The sequence below is a fragment of the Scyliorhinus torazame genome, chromosome 6 (genome assembly GCF_047496885.1).
Source record: "Scyliorhinus torazame isolate Kashiwa2021f chromosome 6, sScyTor2.1, whole genome shotgun sequence".
Classification (NCBI taxonomy): Eukaryota; Metazoa; Chordata; class Chondrichthyes; order Carcharhiniformes; family Scyliorhinidae; genus Scyliorhinus; species Scyliorhinus torazame.
The window spans coordinates 295,077,181-295,097,619 of NC_092712.1; the positions used below are offsets into that span (position 1 = coordinate 295,077,181).

General features: G+C 48.1%; 1 protein-coding gene across 1 annotated transcript; it reads left to right on the top strand.

Moving 5' to 3' along the window:
• Positions 1-15,204: 15,204 nt before the first annotated feature.
• On the top strand, positions 15,205-19,263 carry LOC140425516 (leucine-rich repeat-containing protein 14B-like). The gene is made up of 2 exons (XM_072509890.1): positions 15,205-16,157; positions 17,959-19,263. Exons 1-2 carry the CDS (start codon positions 15,253-15,255, stop codon positions 18,602-18,604), a joined length of 1,551 nt encoding a protein of 516 aa, XP_072365991.1. The 5' UTR covers positions 15,205-15,252; the 3' UTR covers positions 18,605-19,263.
• The last annotated feature ends 1,176 nt before the right edge of the window (positions 19,264-20,439 follow it).

Genomic DNA, 20,439 nt, shown 5'->3' on the forward strand with positions numbered 1-20,439 from the left:
CTAATAGCATGGTCAGCCTTCTACGCCTTGAAGGTCAGACCACCGATTCGGCCATCCCGTTGTAAGGTGGTCGACTACAATGGAAACGTTATCCCGGCCATGGGATCCTGCCAGCTCCAGGTGACACACAATGCATATACAGCATCACTGTCCTATGAGATAGTTGGATCATCAAAGGACTCCCTGCTAGGCGCACAGGCGTGCAAGGTTCTCCACCTCATTCAGCGGTTACACGCTCTGTCTCCAGAAGGCACGTCAGACTTCCCGGATGCAGAATTTAAGGCACAGCTCCACTCGCTCCTCGCCCACAACCAGGAGGCGTTCGAGTGCATGGGCACACTGCCCTACACTTACAGAATACGACTCAAACCGGACACCACCCCGGTCATTCACGTACCTCGTAGAGTCCCAGCACCACTCAAAGACCGCCTCAAGCAGCAGCTGCAGGATCTCCAGGACCAAGGAGTGCTATCCCGGGTCACGGAGCCCACGCCATGGGTCAGCTCCATGGTGTGCGTTAAAAAGCCCTCTGACGAACTCCGGATCTGCATCGACCCGAAAGACCTGTACAACAACATCATGAGGGAACACTACCCCATACCCAAATGGGAAGAGATCACGAGCGAAATGGCCCGGGCTAAAATCTTTACAAAGCTTGATGGCTCGAAGGGCTTTTGGCAGATTCAACTGGATCAGTCCAGCAGGAAGCTGTGCACCTTCAACACTCCTTTCAGCAGGTACTGCTACAACGGAATGCCGTTTGGGCATCATCTCGGCATCCGAGGTATTTCACAGAATCATGGAACAGATGATGGAGGGCATCGAAGGGGTGCGCGTCTATGTTGACGACGTCATCATCTGGTCCACCACACCACAGGAGCACATCAGTCGTCTCCAGCGTGTCTTTGCTCGGATACGAGAACACGGCCTGTGCCTCAACCAAGCCAAGTGTTATTTTGGCCAAACTGAGCTGAAGTTTCTGGGGGACCACATATCCCGGTCAGGAGTGCGTCCGGATGCAGACAAAGTGAGCACCATTACAGCCATGCCGCAGCCGGCAGACAAGAAAGCAGTGCTACGCTTTCTCGGGATGGTCAACTTCCTGGGGAAGTTCATTCCCAACCTTGCCTCCCACACAACGGCTCTTTGCCACCTAGTGAAGAAGACCACGGAGTTCCAGTGGCTGCCCGCACACCAGAAGGAATGGGAAGAGCTCAAAATTAAGCTCACCACAGCCCCGGTATTGACGTTCTTCGACACCTCTCGAGATACGAAGATCTCGACTGATGCCATCCAGTCCGGCATTGGGGCGGTACTCCTTCAACGGGATGACACTGCATCATGGGCCCCGATCGCCTATGCCTCGTGGGCCATGACCCCCACAGAACAGCGCTATGTGCAGATCGAGAAGGAGTGCCTGGGTTTGTTAACCGGCATAGATAAGTTCCACGACTACGTGTATGGTCTCCCTCAGTTCACCGTGGAAACCAACCATCGCCCCCTGGTCAGCATCATATAAAAGGACCTGAATGAGATGACCCCTCGCCACCAGCGCATTCTGCTCAAGCTCCGGAGGTACGACTTCCAACTGGTCTACACCCCGGGAAAGGACCTCATCATCGCGGATGCCCTGTCCAGAGCAGTGAGCACACCGCCCGAATCGGAGGGGTTCGTATGTCGGGTCGAAGCACATGTGGCCTTCACATCAGCCAATCTGCCAGCTAATGATTCAAGTCTGGCCCGTATTCGCCGGGAGACTGCGGCTGACCCCCTTCTACAACTTGTGATGCGCCACATGACGGGAGGGTAGCTCAAAGGACAGTGCCCACAATTCTACAATGTCCGGGATGACTTGGCTGTCATTGACGGTGTCCTCCTAAAGTTGGACCGGATTGTGATTCCACACAGCATGCACAGGCTGGTCCTCGAACAACTACACAAAGGCCATCTCGGGGTTGAAAAGTGCAGGCGGAGGGCCCGAGAAGCTGTCTACTCGCCGGGCATCAGCGACGACATTGCCAACATGGTGCTCAACTGCCCCACCTGCCAAAGGTTTCAGCCGGCGCAACCCCCTGAGACGCTTCAGCCCCATGAGTTGGTGACGTCCCCCTGGGCGAAGGTGGGTGTGGACCTTTTTCTGCGCTTGGCAGGGACTATGCCATCATCATAGATTACTTTTCAAATTATCCAGAGGTCATGCGCCTCCACAATTTGACATCGTCCGCTGTCATCAGGGCATGCAAAGAGACCTTCTCGCCAAGGCATTCCGCTTACTGTCATGTCGGACAATGGGCCCTGTTTTGCAAGCCAAGAATGGTCTTCTTTCGCTGCTTCGTATGGCTTCACACACGTGACGCCCAGCCCTCTGCATCCCCAGTCCAATAGCAAGGCAGAAAAGGGCGTTCATATCATCAAGCGGCTCCTCTGCAAGGCTGCTGATGCCGGATCTGACTTCTGTTTAGCCCTGCTGGCCTATTGCTCGGCCCCACTAGTCACTGGCCTCTCACCAGCCCAGCTGTTGATGGGTTGCGCCCTCAGGACCATTGTGCCATCCATTCTTGTTCCTACACCCGACTAAGCTCCAGTACTGCAAAGGATGCGACAGCAGCGTGCTCAGCAGAAGGTGGCACATGACACTTGGGCAACTGATCTTCCTGCCTTGGCGCCTGGAGACAACGTCCGTATCCACCTACCAGAGGGTGGCTGGTTGCCAACTGCCGAAGTTCTCCGACGCGTGGCTCCCCACTCGTTCCTGGTTCGCATGCCTGATGGCTCCATTCGTCAGCGCAATCGCTTCCGCGCTCGCTACGTGATCATACACCGGTGCCACGCCCTCCTGTTGTTCCTGATGTCGACTTTGTGGAGCTTCCTGCCACCATGCCCATTCCTCTGTCGCCTGTGGCCAGGCCCATTCTTCAGCTGGTGGATCCTGACCCACCCTTGAGGCGGTCAACCCGAATTCGTCGCCCACCTACTAGGCTGGACTTATGAGCCTGTTTGAACATTGGACTCACTAAAGTTTTATGCCACCATGTTAACATGTTTCTCTTTTAGTCGTTACAGGAGTTCGTTTTGATGCTTGATGTTTACACTTGTTTTGTTTATGATACAACCTCGTAGCTATGTTGCATCTGACACCTTCCTATGTATATAGTTTAGCCTCATGTACATGTTGTAGATATTGCACACACACATTCAGCTGCGCTCAGTACACATCTATATTTATTATCACATAGGCACATATTTCATATCATATATTAAAAAAGGGGGATGTCATGATATTCAGATAAACATCATGGTGCAAACACACATACACACTGATGGACAGATCAACGGACCAATCAACACACACGCAACATCACAGCCAATCACAAGCAAGGGCACACGCACTATAAAACGGGGAATACCACAGTGCCCGCTCATTCCAGCAGGAGACAGCTCAGGGCACAGAGCTCACAGCAAGCCACTCAGACATTCACCATGTGCTGAGTGCCTCTCCAAGATAGTGTTAGGGCTGGGTCGACAGGTTAAAGGGTAATGAACGAACCACAGTAACAAGTTTACAGATGTTGTTATTGATAGTAATAAAACAGAGTTGTACCATCTGCAACCGTGTTGGTTCGTCTGTGTAGCAGAACACCCAACACGACACTACATTCTAGTTGTAGTACTCCCCTCCTCACACGCCCCATCCTCTCTCTTGTCCCCCTCTCTCTCTCACAACCTCTTCCTACCCTCCTCTGATGGTCTGACTTTACCGTTATGGCACCAATCTTAACACATCCAAAATCAAATTTACATGTACTCCAAAAACAACGCAATGTCCATGCAATGTTCCCTTCCCATCGCCGGGACCGGTGCAATTGCTTCATGAGTCCTGCATTATCCATTAACATGATGACCTTCCATGAGTCGATACTATGTCCTCGTATATGGGGGCAGCGAAGAACGTCACCTCTGCATAAACAAAATGTCCTTGTAGTTTGGTTGGGGTTACAGATGTAGTTGATATTTCCCTTTTTCATGTCCATCGCCGATGTCACTCCAAGCAAGGCGAGGCCGAAGATTACACAGGTGGTGCGTAGCCACCCCATCATGCTTCACACCTGTAAAACAGCGCGGGTAATGATTTCCCGCATCAGAACTTTAACCACAGTAGCAGCTTTATTATCGGTAGTCGGATACGTCTTGACCCATCTGCTGAACACATCCACAATGACCAAAACATATTTATAACATTGACACCTTTCCAACTCAATGTAATCCATTTGGAGCGTCTCAAAGGGACCACTGGCAACGGGGTTTGCCCCATACCACAAGGGATACCTTTCCGGTGTTATATTGCTGACAAACCAACACCGATTACTGATACTCTGGGCCAACCCCTGCATTTTAGGGTGCCACCAAGTGCCCAACAACAAATCACTAGTCCCCCGAGCCCCACAATGAGTTGCAAAGTGTACAAATTCGATGACCCATAAAGCTAGTACATCAGACATACAAGTCTGATATGCTGGCGTGGCCCATAAAGAGGAAACAGAATCATATGTACAACCTAACTGTTTCCACATTTGTTTATCACTCTCAGGAGCGTCCTCCTGTAACCTTATGACATCTTGGATGGTTGGCATTGGCTTGTCAGAAGCAGCCCTATTTATAGCAGATCGTTTAGTCTGACTTAACATTTTAGGCACCATCACTTGCTGAATTTGCGCGGCAGTCCGCGTTGCACAATCTGCTTGTTCATTACCAACGTCAATTGGGGTCTTACCGTTTGTATGGGCAGCGCATTTAATGATGGAAATCTGCGCGGGCATAAGGAGGGCCTGCAGGAGGTCATTAACTAAACCCCGGTGGGATATTTCCGTGCCGGCCGAGGTAAGGAATCCCCTATTCTTCCAGAGCTGTGGGTTGGCTGAAGTTGAGTGTTAATCGTTTCAGGGACCTCAAAATATTTTATGGAAGTGCCGTCTGGCATGACTTGAAGTGCGTACTCTGTTGGGTCTGAATGATCCACTGCCCTCCTTACCATAGTACGAAGTCTTACAACACCAGGTTAAAGTCCAACAGGTTTGTTTTGATGTCACTAGCTTTTGGAGCTAGACTTTGAATTTGTCTATATATGTGTTTCTGGAACAGACCTCTTCATTCACCTAAGGAAGGAGCAGCGCTCCGAAAGCTAGTGACATCGAAATAAACCTGTTGGACTTTAACCTGGTGTTGTAAGACTTCGTACTGTGCTCACCCCAGTCCAACGCCGGCATCTCCACATCATGGCCTCCTTACCATAGGCGTTGGCATGGTACTGGTCGTGGACTTGACGTGTAATATGAGGGCCCACAGAAGCTGACTGTGGCCATAAATGTGGTGGTATTGTAACAAAATCGGCTGTACATCCTTTTCCCGTGACTGTGGCTGTAACCTTGACTGGCCATTCGGTCTCAATTAACGGCCGGTATTTGTCCTCCAACTCCCTGTTTTGTCCGGTTCTGTCATAGGCCAGGGTAACGTGGTGCAGTGAATGTTCAATGTCTAACGTCCACCACTGGGGAGTGATAGAAATATAGCTCTGTTGTCTCCATGATTGAACCATTACCCCTTCGTCTCCGCACTCTAGCTGTAGCTGGAAGATACACAGTAAATCTCGGGCCAACAAGTTACAGTCCAATCCAGTAGGCACTGATGATCCGTAGACTTATTCTCATAAGTGACTGTCACAGGTTCAGAAATAGGATACTCACACACCTGTCCTTGGAACCCCGACAAATGCTGGGTGTGGTCGGATAGTGGTAGTCGAAGTTCTGATTGCACCGAAGACATGGCTGCTCCAGTATCGATTATAAATGGGCAGTGTTGATCTCCTATCTGCAGAGAAATAATAGGTTCCCTGTCCGATTGGAGAGTCCTTATGACTAAATTAGCTAGTCAGTCTTGTGTTGGGAAAGGGTTTGCCTGGGAGAAGTCAGTGGACCTTGTCTGTCCTCCCCTTGGTGGGTACCCCCTCCTTTGGGTCGGGTAGTCTCCTTCTGCTGCCCGTCTTTTAAAGGGGCATTCCTGTTGCCAGTGATCTGCACGGCCACAATTAAAACATGTATTGTTCCCTCTATATCTGCCCCGTCCTCTTTTCCCAGTAGACCAATGGCCCCTCAGATTGGGCGTCAGTTGTGAAGCTGTTGGTGCATACGGTGGGCCATAAAGAGGAGCTGAGGGTCCATTTGGGTGGGTTTGATATCCTCCCCCGTGTTGATCCACCCACCCAAGTTCACAATATTGAGGTTCTAGCTGGTAAGCCACCGTATCTGCCGCTGGTTGGAGTCTCAGATCATCCTTTTTCATTACATACTCAGTCTTAATCTTTGTAACTGAGCCTCCTTCCTGGCCTACATCCTCCTTCCAATAAAATCTGACTGCCCTGGCCATCTGAGAAGGGTCGTTCTCTGTCCAATTCATGTTATTACATTTCACGGCAGGTGGGAGGCAATGCATTAACATAGCACAATATTGAGGGGAATTCTGACCATTTTGGTATGGCAGGTCGCCTGACTGCCCACGGTAGATTTCATTAAAATGTTCCAGAAATTCCTCTGGCACTTCAGTCTTTTTAGGTTTGAGGCCTAAGATAGCAGAAATGTTTCTGGGCTTTTGAAATGTGACATTCAACGCATTCAGGATTTGTGCCCGTTTATCATCGTCTAAAGCATGGGCTTGCTGAAGTGCGGCGTGGCTAGCATAATTCAAGTGATTGAGATGATTGCGGTACTCTGCTGGGGTTAAAACCTGCTGGACTAGGGCCCAGAGGTCCCTTGAATCAGTTTGATAAACTGAGATGGTAGTTCTCAGTTAATCCACAAAAGCAGCAGGAGATTTCTTCCTGTCTGGGATTGCAGCCAGAATAGCCATCATCTCACTGGGTCTCCATGGGAAAAAACGTCTATTGTGGGCTGGGCGGCTGCCGTTACAGCATCAGGGTTTGGTATTTTCCTAATCGGCAACTGTCTCAGAGTCCCACTAGGGGGCGCTCTAGCGGATTCCTATGGCTCTTCAAAGACTTCGACATCCTTCCCTTCCACAAGGGGGAGCTCCAGCTCCTCAGAACCATTCCCATCCTCTTTCTTTGTTCTCATACTTTTCTGTCCTACCATATCGGTCTGAAGGGATCTAGGTGGTATGCGTGATTGTTTCTGGATAGGATCAGGCCCCTCTCTCATTGTCCGAGATCGGGTCCTAGAGCTAACGGGGCTTGTTGAAGAGAGCTCCCCTTCTCTAATAAATGGTGAAGGTGCTGAAATAGGACCCAAGCTATCAACCAAAGGGGCTGGAGAGGCTGGCATGATTTGAATCTAAGGAGCAGTGACTGGATATAAATTATGATACCCTGGTGGTTCCGGAAATAGTGCAGACAATGCTACTGGTGCAGTCGGGACTCTGGCCGACATGGTCCAATTCTCTGGGTCCTCATCTCCTTCTGTCAATGCAAGGCCAGCCATTGAACTACGTAGCTCATTTTTTTTACTCGAGTCCACCCTCTCTTTACTTGCATGTTTTTTGAATGCACACTCCTTTTTCAAGATCTCCAGAGTTTTCTGGTTCCCCCTTTCACTAATTGGAATCCCCATTTTAAGGGCATTTTGTTGCCAACTTAATAACATGATCTTATCCCTCTCCTGTTGACAATATTGTCTCCATAATCTAATTAACTCTTTAGCTTTCATACTTTGGCTCTCTTTTTAAAAAAAAATTTATTTGCCAATGGCAATTTTTCCTACTTGGCAAAATTATTTAAAAGGTTTTAGCAGTGTTCTTTTAAAACTTAAAATGTTTGAAAATTCAAGTTGAATTACTGCAAACTGCAAGCTTAGCTCTGATCTCAACTCAGAACTGAATTTACGATTTGCTTAACACAAACTTGTATAACGTTTACAACTTAATTAATTCATTATCTTAACAATTTTTTTTTTAACAAGTTTTTCTTACATTCACAAAATGTTGGCTGCTATCAATGCGGGAGCAGTTAGCTGCGGTGATTTATACCGGAGCAAACTCAACTGTCATCTCCAGATTTACACTTTTTAAAATGGTGTCAGTGAGTTTCTTTAAGTTTCTATTAATTCACAAATAAAATGAAATGAACATTATTTCAAGTGATTCAAACTTAAGATTCTGGCAATTTCAATCAATTGCTTGCTAAAATAATTAACTTTTATCAAAGAGGTGGAGAAATCCACTGGTTTCCTTTAATTAATTCAAAACGTAACTTTGCTGGAGTTTCATTGACTCGAAAGAAAGGTATCCGATTACACCACAGGCTGCTGCTGTTATCTCAAGGCCCGTGTGAGAAGCACTGTCTGTAGTCTTTAACTTTGGCTGCTGTTAACCCTTTGAGAGACTTCTGCTTTAACTAACATGCAGTATCCAGTTCTCTGGATGTTCTTTTGATTTGAAATTTATCCAAACATTTCCCCATAATCTCTAACTAGTCCTCAAGACTGCGTTTCTTGCCACTACAGTCCAACGATACAATTTTAGCTTAATCAACTATAGATTTAAAAACACTCATGGAACTGAACCCTCCTTTCTGAGGTCCCATCAGTTCATCAAAAACACTCACACATGGAATTAAACCATCATCCGATGTCACATCAATTCCAAAACACACACACATGGAATTAAACCATCAATTTGATGTCCCATCAATCCCGAAATTACACACATATGGAATTAAACCATCAATTCGATGTCCCATCAATCCCCAAACTACACACATATGGAATTAAACTATCAATTCGATGTCCCATCAATTCCAAAATTAACCCAAAACCGAACTATCAATTTATGATATCCTATCAGTTAAATTTTCTAATCCCCAGACTGACCTTTGATTTCGTCGAGACGATCTTTCCGTACCAACCACGAGTGACCAGACCAATCAGACCATGAGAAGAGGGGAAAACCAATGTGTGTCATTTTCCAGCTACACACATTGTGGGCCCGTTTCCACTTTCCTTGTCCAAAATCAGTCTAATTCTGATTTCTCAGTTGGTCGGTAACCGTCTGGAGAAATCCCGGGTTTTCGGCACCAAATGACAAATGTTGAATTCTTTACCCATCAGTCTGGCCTCAATAAAACTCGAGATGGATTTGTAGGCATAGTATTATTTATTTTTAACCAACTTGCAAGTCTGACTCGCTTCTCAGGGACACAGAGCACAGAACCAGTCTCCTGGACCCCTTGGAAACGAATGAGTTCGGAGACAAAGGGATCTCTGCAAATACATTCAAATGGCATCAAGTTTCACATACAGATTCCCATAGGTCATATCATCCTATACCCCTCCTGACCTGGCCATACATTCTAATTGGCTCACTTCTCATTCCTTAACCCTGGGCCTCTTGTTACCCAGCATCCTTTTCCAATCCTCTACCAGACACCCCTCCCCCCTTCCTTGCCATGCTTTCTGAAATCCTTTGTTCTTTGTCTTTTGTGAACTCACTAGAATTAAACTGGCCTACATCTACATTACTGTAACTAATATTTAAACTAACTATTTTATATCACATTCATCACCAGTGGCCGTGAAGATCAACGCAGCCCTCAGCCTTTATGCCTCTGATTAATTCCAGGGCTCAAGCAGGGGTCTGTGTGGCATATCACCATCTATAGCCCACAGGTACATCTGGGAGGTGATGGATACCCTGTCCACCAAGATGCCCGGGTTGCAGGATTTTCCGGCATCACTGGGATGCCCAGGTCCAGGGGACAATCAGTAGCATGCATGTCGCCTTGCGCCCACCGGGACATCAGGGACTGCCCTTTATTAACAGGAAAGGGTTGCACTCCCTGAATGTTCCGATCGTGTGGGAGCAGCATCTCTGAGTCATGCACACATGCTACCCAGGGAGCATGACAACTACTTCCCGGGGAACTTGGAGATCGTTCATGTCTTCGAGGACCACCCCAGGTTGACGATTTGGCTCTTGGGGGTTAATTGATACCCACTGAGGTCATGGCTGATGATGCAGGTGTGGAGGCCTCAGATCGAAGACGAGACCCATTATAATGAGGCCCATCTTGCCACCCGTGCTGTCATTCAGCAGGGCATCAACTGCTGAAAATGTGGTTCCACTGCCTGAACCGCTCTGGTGATGCCCTGCAGTACAGCCACCCACAGAGAGTCTCCTGATTTGTGATGGTCTGCTGTGCCCTCCACAACCAGGCACAGTAGCGGGATGACAATCTGGAAGAGGAGGAGGGACATGTGGCTTCATTTGAGGAGGTGGAGGATGTTGTGGACCAAGAAGGGCAGTGGAATGAGCCTGAGGAGGAGCCGGAGAATAGATGACAGGCAGCGGCAAGGGGCCGATGTGCCTGGAGGACCAGGGAGGCCCCCATCGTCACCAGGTTCTCATAAGGCAAGACTGTTTCCGTCAGCTCAACCCTCCCTGCCAAAAACCCCCTTCCCCCCTCATTTCCCTCCTTCCCCCAATCACCCTCTCCCTCATTTCCCTCTTTCCCCCCGCCTCCCATTCCCCACCCCCCATCACACCACCCCCTCCCCGACCACGCTGTTCCACCCTCCAAAGGTCTGTGTAACATCACCCTCGGGTGATGGGCCTGTGTCGCCACTGTCAGTCGGTCACTATACAAGGCAGGAGAGTGATGATAACTTGCTGTGAAGAAAATCCTGGTGCTTAGTTTCTGTAAAGTCTGACTCCTATCATCCTGCTCACAGCCATTCTCTGAACGTGGCCTGCATCGGGGCTTTTGATCTTGTACTGCAGTCCTTGGGCAGGGGGAGAAATGGAGGGCAACAGTGGATGGGGGTGCAGGTAGGCCTGCTGTGAAGGTTAACGTGACAGAGGCTTCACATGTGTCAGGTGCTACATGTTTCAAAAGTGAACATTTTACATTTCCATTCCTCCTAGCTACAGGTAGTGAAAACCCCAGCACCAATTCAGTGCCCCTCACTCTTCTTGATCTTTTGTGGTTTAGTGTTATGTCTAGGTGTGCCCCCAGGATGCACATCAGAGATGGAGGCAGCCTGCTGCTTTTCACGCATGTGGCCTCTTTGCAGACGTTCTCTGGAGGTCTTGGAGCTGGAGGGCCCTGGTCGACTTACTGGTGTCGCAGGCATCACTGTACCACCCTCTTCTGCCCGCTGCCCTTGAGATGTGTCGGTGTCAGAAGACCTGGAGACCGCTGTTGTCTCCTTGGTGGCAGGCCCGGATTGGCCCCTAGGGCTTCCTCCTCCCTGACAGTGCCGATTGGGCCCTGGGGGACTCCATGGGATGGACGGGCAGCAGCTGGAGCAAGTTCCAAAGGCCTCTGAGTCACCTGGCTCTGCCAGTCCTGGTGGCTCCCCATTATCTGCATGTGGTCTCGATGCCCTCAGCAATGGTCCTTAGGAACTTGAGTGTTTTGGCAATGTCCACCTGCGACTGAGATATGTGCATCAGTGACTGGGAAATGATGTCGAGCCCCTCAACCACGGAGGACATGGACTGAACCATGCCTTGAGCGCAACTACTCAAGATGCGGACCTGTGCTCCAGGTTTTAGACAGTGGTCAGTACCCTAGCAGAGTTGGCCTCGGTGCCATGCATTATCGGTACCATCTCCTGTCCCCGAAGGCCTTTGGGGCTCCTCCAATCCCCTCTTGAATGTCACGGCTGTGTCCTATTATCTGCATTAGATCTGGGAAACCAGGATGGCCCATCTCTCATTAATGGCGTCGAGATGCCTGGTCAGGTCAGCATCGCCAAAGTGAGGAGCAGGTCTGTATTTTGCCATGCATGTGTGTTGACTGGGAGTGCGTGCGGAAGGAGTGTTTAAAAGCAGCGGCCTCTTGTTAGTGGTGAGAGGTTGAGGCACAGGTCAGGCTAATCAGATGGCGAGTGAGCCAGTCATGGTGAGAATCTTGTGGGGGCTCATATTTGGCTCTAAGTGTCGTTGAATAGAGGCTGCGATATCGCCAACGCAGCCGTTGAGAAACACCCTGCCAAACACGTCCTAAATGACACTTAGAAATGTTTCTGTTGAATCATGCCCGATATATCTCCTTTAAGCGGACATATTATTTACCTTTAAACTACAATTACTTTTTAACCATGTAACTGTTCCTTTTTTAAATAATAATATATGCAAACTGGTTATGGCATAGCTCGGTGCAAGGAGATTGGCAGTTGGTAGAAGATGGAACATCGAGGCGAAAGAAGAACTGTGTAGTATCAGCATAGCGAGCATGATGGTTAATTTAGCCAAGTCATAGCTTTGATAACATTAGTAGGTTTTGTAACATTAATTAAATTGCAGAAGTGCTTGCATCAGGTAAAATATATAAGTTTCTCCTGATTAAGGCTAAAAAACGTACCTCCTCTCAGCTATGAGGATTGATAACAATATTAGAGATAACAAAGTGGAGTCATGCTGATTTGGTTATTTCAAGCGTGACCTTGAGATTCCTGCAAGGGGCCCCAGCCAGGAGACATCTGGGGAAGGAACTGTGAACCCACTGGCTTGTATTGGGAAGGACAGTGAGGTAATAACTTACCAATTGAATGGGTTAAAACAGGTTTCAGCCCATATGGCACAAGACCAGAGCCAAAAGCAGTACAAAGCAACAGAATACACAACATACGGAAATCCTTTTACAGAGGGAGTGAAGGGAAGTGGTGGTGACATCACGCTAGTTGGCGAAAATGGTGGAAGATTATGCTTTGCATACAGAGGCTTTTAAGGAGGGAGTGAGGGAGCTCTGTCAGCATTCCACAGAGACCGTTCCCCCTGAGATAATCTAGTCCACCCCTCGACCATACCCAGTACCTCTCCCATCACCCATGGCACCTCCCCATGCAATCGCAGAAGGTGTACCACCTGCCCCTTTACCTCTTGCCTGCTTATCATCCCAAGCCCAAAACACTCATTCCAGGTTAAGCAGCGTTTCACTTGCATCTCTTCCAATTTGGTCTACTGCATTCGCTGCTCCCAATGTGGTCTCCTCTATATCGGAGAGACCAAACGCAGACTGGGTGATCGCTTTGCTGAGCATCTTCGGTCTGTGCGCATTCAGGACCCTGACCTTCCCGTTGCTTGCCATTTTAACAAAAGACCCTGCTCCCATGCCCACATGTCTGTCCTTGGCCTGCTGCAATGTCCCAATGAAGCTCAACGCAAACTGGAGGAACAACATCTCATCTTCCAGTTAGGCACGCTACAGCCTTCCGGTCTCAACATCGAATTCAACAACTTCAGATGAATAGCTCTACCCCTCCTCAACCCACTTATATTCATCCCATTTAAATGTTTTACCATTTCTTTCTTTTTTGTCTTTCATAATATGTATTTAACGCCCCCCCCCCCCCCTCCCCCCAGGTTATCCACCTTTCTTTACTTTTTCTCCTTTTTGCTTCCCCCTTCCCCTCCCCCCACATCTACATCTGTCACAGTTCACCCTCCGATGTTAGTTTCTCTGCTGTTTGACCTTTCACATCTTTTGTTCTCTCTGGGGGCTGCCATTAGCACTCTTTTCCGTTGGTTTCTGTGGCCATTAGCACCCAGTTTCCCTGGGTTTCTGTGGCTATGACTCATCTTTCATTCTCACTCCAATGGTATAAATATTTCCTACTTTCTCTGTCTGTTAGCTTTAACAAAGAGTCATTGGACTCAAAACGTTACCTCTTTTCTATCCCTACAGCTGCTGCCAGACCTGCTGAGATTTTCCAGCATTTTCTCTTCCATTTCAGAATACACAACATCTTTGCTGCAGTGGTTAGGGTGAGCAGGGCAGTCATCCAGAAGCCGCCAAAGGGCTTGTACCAAAAGGCTTGTTGGCAGATTGACCGCCAAGGTGAACTCCTGTTCTCAGAGAAACAGAATAGCTGGTATTGTGATGAGTATGTGTTATTTCTTAAGGATTTACCTTTAGTGCAACAATATTCAGGTTGCGTGCCATTGATATCCAGTGTAAAGTTTAGGGGCTGGATTCTCCACTATCGGGATTCTCCGTTGCGCCGGCAGCGTACCCATGCCCGGGGATTTCCCAATGGCGTGGGGCTGCCCACAATGGGAAACCCCATTGGCTGGCTGGCGGGACGGAGAATCCCGCTGTCGGCAGGGGCGTGTCGCACCAGAAAACTGGTGTGGCGGGACAGAGAATCCCGGCCTGGAACTTTTAGGCCAGGTAACGAGGCTTATACTCCTAATACCCTGGCTAAATTTATCCATTAGATGCCATCCCCAGAAACAGATTAACCAGCCAGTCATCTCATTGCTGCTGTTTGTGAAGTCTTTATGTGGATAAATGAGTTACCACACTTGGCCTCTGACTGGTATGGGGCCGGGGTGGGGGTTGGGGGGGGGGGGGGGTGCTGCCAGGGGGCAGGACAGGGTGTATAGATAGCAATGTCACATCTGACAAACTAGCTTTTGTGGTACCGACCACCAGCATGCCAGCATGAACCAACATCTTCAGGAGAGGTTATCCCGACATTGACCAACGACTACAAGAGATTATGTCCCGTGTGAGCCAGCAGCTTCAGGAGAGGAGAAAGCTGGAGTGACTGAAAAAACACATTTGTCTGCAGCAAGGTAGGACATTAACCCTTCAGCAGCTGAGACCTCGTGCTCTGCAAAGCCCCCCCCCCCCCCCCCCCCCCCCCCACCCCCCACTGAATTCCTTTACCTTTCCAACACCCTGTCCTCCTTTAAGATCATTCTGAAAACCCACCTCTTTGACCAAGCCATTAATACCTCTCCTCATATCTCATTTGTTTAGTGTCCATGCTCTGAAGCACATTGGAACATTTCTCCACATTAAAGCTGCTAAATCAGTTCATGATTTGCTCTGGTTGTATTACAATATTTGACATGTTGTTGATCAAGAGGGGTGTTTGAATGGAAAACCTGTTGTGCTCCATTGTGACGTTTGAGCAGCAATATTGAGCAGATCAATTAGATTTCTTCATTAGATTTAATGAATATATTTCCCCATGAGATAGTGCAGTGCTGAGATCACAGTCACAGTTCTAAAGCTATTGCACTTTCCCTGACCAGTCTCCAGCTAGTTATTATTGAAATAGATATGTGCTCGAGCACATGACAGTGGTGACTCTCATCCAGAAGAGAGCAGCTGATAAGGTGCAACAGCTGCTATAAATATACGGCACAAATGTGGACGAGTCACTCAGCCTCTCAGAACAACGCAAGTTAGCTTGGGTTAAAAACAGAAAGCAGCAAAACTCACAGAACGGAGGAATAATGAAGACCCTGCGTTTCATCAGTGCCCAGGCCTTGGTAGCAGATGCCCAGGTTGCTCAGAGAAGCATTGCTTACGTGGCACAAAACCTGTACCCTCTGCTCTTCAAAGCTAGCTATTTACTAGAGCAGGCCGCAGTGGTCCACGATTTAGTAGAAAAGTGGCCACTGGCAGAATTCAACATCGGGAAACTCTTGGGGAAGTCAGTGGACTGCGAGAAGGATCTCAGCAACAGGACCTGTCATGTTTGTCTGCAAGCATGTTTAACAGGCCTGAAGGATTATGTTATGAACAGTTCAATGACATATTCGAAGAGGCTGAAAGTGGTCGATCTAACGGGACTCAGTGACACTGAATTTCAAGCCTGCGCTTGTGGAAAGGCCCTGGGGAGGTGGGGGAGAACTGAGCTGATGGCAAGGACCTGCTTTGATTTGCTTGTGGAGATTCAAGCCCGTGAACTCGATGATTTGGTGTCTGGTATTTCAATTGAGGTTCTGATGAATGTATTTGTGACACAGCGGAGCTATGAAGTAGTGGTGGGGGCCTTGTTATTGAGGCGGCAGTGCCCACTGAAGATCAGATGTGTTGAATTCAGGGCCGACAGCCTGGCGTTGAGGAAATTCTTTTATATCATCAAGCTCATTCAGCCCGAGGCTCTACAAAAGTTGGAGTTGGTCCACAACATTCGCATAGAAATGGAACATTTTGAATTCCTCCTTAGCCAAGTGCCATTGCCATCGCTCAAGTCACTGACACTCCCAGCAAGAACCTTCGATGTACGGAGAATGACGCAGGAGGATGAGCCTCTGCTGGTGACAATTGGAGAGAGACTAAGTGAGATGAAATTTCTTACAGAACTGAACCTGGCTTTTTCTACTCTAACTGGACGAATACGTAAGATTCTCAGGTAGGGTTTGATGACCATTAAATTCAAGAATATCGCTTTCGATCACTTAGGAGTGAGATCAGAGTGGAATTTTCAGTCGTATTTCCCTATTACTCTGGATTTTCCTTTTTTTTTTGCTTTTCCCAGGAAATTGCGTGGCTGCAGGGGGAGTGGGAGGTAGGAACTATGTCCCTGATGCATTAGCCGTCATGCGTGAGGAGTGGGATTGATGGTCTTTTACTGGCTGTACATTTTGTATGTTTGAATGATTTTCAGATATCTTGGGCTGGATTCTCCATTGCAGCGGCTAAGTGCTGGCTGAAACGGAGAATTTGCGGGCATTTTATGCCAAACTCGGCACCGAACCCTCATTGATTCTGGGACCGGTGAGGGGCTAGCAGCGGCGCCGGGTAAAACCTCCGGCTCCCGCACCGAAAATGGCCGGAATCCGTGGCCCACCTGCAGCGGTCGCGCCATATAACATGCCGCCTGCCGTGCGTAGACCCAGTCTGCCAAATACGGCCCCACAGGCCACCCCCCACCATTCCCCCAAGACCTCACGCGAGCACCGCCCCCTCCCCAGTCAGCGGCACAGCTCCTGGCCGATGAACACAGTCCGTGGCCGCCACGCCGGGTTTCCGACCGCTCAGACCACACGTTAACCACGCGGTCGGGAACTCGGCCCATAGGGAGCAGAGCATCAGGGGAGGGCCTTCCAATGACACGCCAATGGCATTCCAATAGCGCGCGACGCAATGACGCCATTTCGGAGGGGGCAGAGACTCGGAAACCGGCATCAAACCAGCGTCGCCCGACTTGGCAATCGGAAGGCATTCTCCGCCTGATCGTCGAGTACGATATCGGCATCGAGGAATGGAGAAACCTACCATCTGTCTTTCAAATGAAGTGTTAAACCCAGACCCTGTCTGCCCTCAGATGGACATGAACGACTCTGTGGCACTATTTTTGAAGAAAAGCAAGGGAGATTTCTCTGGTGATCTTTTTGAAAAATAAGTTTAGAGTACCTAATTATTAATTTCCAATTAAGAGGCAATTTAGTGTGGCCAATCCACTTACCCTGCACACCTTTTTGGGTTTGTGGGGCTGAGACCCACGCAGTCATTGGAGGAATGTACAAACTCCACACGGACAGTGACCCGGAGCCGGGATCGAACCCGGGTCCTCAGCTCCGTGAGGCAGCAGTGCTAATCACTGTGCCACTGTGTCGCCCTTTCTCTGGTGACCTGGCTAATATTTTTTCTTTAATCAACATCAGGAGGTGGGGTAGTGGTATTGTCACTGGACTAGTAATCCTGTGACACAGCTCAAAGTCTGGGGACCTGGGTTCAAATCCCATCACTGCAGATGGTGAAATTTGAATTCAATAAAAATCTGGAAAAAGTTCATTAATGTCCTTTAGGGAAGGAAGTCCAGTGTCCTTTCCTGGTCCAGTCTATGTGTGACTCCACAGCAATGTGGTTGACTCTCAAACTTCCTCTGGAGGGCAATTAGGGATGGGCAATGAATGCTGGCCCAGCTGGTGACACCCACATCACAGGAGCAAATAAAAAAATAAAATAGTTTTAAAAATCTCAGATGGTCACCGGGAGCTTGCTGCGCAACAAACTATTTAACCCCTTGAACCTGTGCACAAATTGCCCACTGTGTTTCCCACATGACAACGGTGGTCATGCTTCAAACATCCTTCACTGAGCTCTGTGGGATGCCCTGAGGTCATTCAAGGTGGGCTTTAATTACATGCCTTTCTTCTTTGTTGATTTGAATTGTGATTTTGTTTCTTATTACTTTATGTGCTCTGCAGCCCTTTAAAAACTCCTCTGTGCTCCCTGAATGTGTCCAGCTGCGGCTTGAATCACGCTGACATGGCCTATCTGGCCAACAGCCTACACGCTGAGTACCTGGAAGTGCTGGACTTGAGCGGACACAGCGTAGCCGACCTCTTCCCATCAACCTTCTTCAAACTGCTGGGCCGCGCGTCCCGCACTCTGAGGAGCCTGACTCTCGAGGAGTGCAACATCGGTGATGAGCACATCAACCTGCTGCTGCTAGCCTTGGAGCCCTGTAAAAAGTTGACCGAGTTCAGCTTCCTGGGGAATCCACTCACCTCAAGATCTCTTTGTCGCCTCTTTGAACTGTTTACTGAGCTGTCCATGCTTTGTAAAGTTGAGTTTCCAGTTCCAAAGGACTGCTATCCGCCAACTTCTGTCTATCCCCTTAGTGATGAAAATCTGGTGAAATATGATCGGGAGATGTTCGAGGATATAAAGCAGGAATTAACGGTGATATTGTCACGGGCCAATCGAAATGATATCGTTGCATCCACCCCGTTATTTGGCAGCTTTGACGCCAGCATCCAAGAGACTAGCAACGAGCTTAGTGTTGTATTGCTTCAGTCATTCACAGATGCTATTTCCAACCTTTTAACTGCTTTGAAAAAGGTGGATTAACACATTAGGGAAACACAAAGGCAAGAACATATGATTATTCAATTTCTTTGCTCATAATATAACCAAGGAATAGAATAGGAGAATTGTTTTTTTTAACCGGGTTATTAAAATCTGAAATGCACTTCCTGAAAGGATAGCAGAAGCAGTAGCACGGTGACACAATGGTTAGCCCTGCTGCCTCGCAGTGCCAGGAACCCATGTTCAATTCCGGCCTTGGAGTTTGCACGCTCTCCCGTGTCTGTGTGGGTTTCCTCCGGGTGCCTCCCACAGTTCAAAGGTATACAGGTTAGGTGGATTGGCCACGCTAAATTGCCCTTTAGTGCCCAGCGATGTGCAGGTTAGGTGGGGTTACAAGGACAGGGCGGGGGAGTGGGCCTAGGTAGGGTGCTCTTTTGGTGGGCCGGTGCAGACTCGATGGGTTGAATGACCTCTTTCTGCACTGTTGGGATTCTATGATTCTAAAGGGAAATTGGATACATATTTGGGAAAATAACATTTGAAGAGCTTTGTTGGAAAAAGCAGGGGTTGTAGAATTAATTGGGTAACCATTTGAAAGAGCTGACACAGAAATGACAGATCAAGTAGTTTAGTTCTGTGCTATTTGTTTATATGATTTAGAATGTAGGATATGACTTTTCATCTGTACTTTGAAATCCTGTGGCTCATGTCAAGGTTTGGCGTCTTGATTGATGGACCAGTAGCTCAAAAAAGTGGAGGCATATTTTGCTGTATGAATCTAGACAGTAAGTGTCAGTAACCTATTAGACCATGGCCTACTCCTAACAGAGTGTAAACCTGTCCTTCTCCAAAGTTTGCACAGACACATAGCACGCAAGCTAATATACTCCAGGTTAGGTCACTTGGTGGTATCATGACCGGCACAGACTTGGAGGGCCAAAGGGCCTGTTCCTGTGCTGTATGTTCTTTGTTCTTTGTAATAAGCCAAGCATTTTGAAGGCTTTTCAAGGAATGTCAACAAATAGCTATTGAATGTACTAAAAGAGAGTTTTCTTTTAACTCTCACTGATATCTGCAGCTTGTTTTTAAAAAATAATTTTTAACGGGCTGGGGATTTGAATAACTCCACATCATGACACATCTGATCTGCCCTTCAAGAGCTTTTACATCTGCACCATAAATAGGTGATTCTTACACTGCTGGTTCAGTCTCGTGCAGCAACCTAAGTGTGGGAAAAACTGAGACAGATTGAGGACTGTATAATCTGGGGAAATGTGAGCTTGTCAAATTTGGTGGGGGGAATAGGAAAACAGAATATTATTTAAATTCAGAGAAACTGCAGAATACTGTTGGACTGAGGGAGCTGGGTGTCCTAGCTGATTCCAAAAAGCGTTCGATAAGGTACCGCCCAAAATGTTATTTCATCAGATAAGGGGCCATGGTGTTGGGGTAGTATATTAGTATGGATAACAAATTGGCTAATTGATAGAAGACAGAGAGTTGGGATAAGAGGGGTATTTTCAGGATGGCAACCTGTATCTAGCAGAATGCGACAGGGATTAGTGCTGGGTCCACAAATATTTACAACATATGTTAATGGCATGGACAAGGGAAGTGAATGTATTATTGCCAAGTTTGCGGATGACACAAAAAGGCAAGTGGTGAGGATGAAGCAAAGATTCTAAAGAGGTATATAGACTGCTTAGGTGAGCGGCCGAAAACTTGGCAGAGGCAATATATTGTCAGAATATGTGGGCCAGAATTCTCCGGCCATTGGGATTCTCTGTTCCCGCCGGCAGCTCAGGCCTCCCGGCGGCGAGGAGTATCTTCAATGGAGGATCCTATTGATGAGCGGCGAGAGTAGAGAATTCCATCAT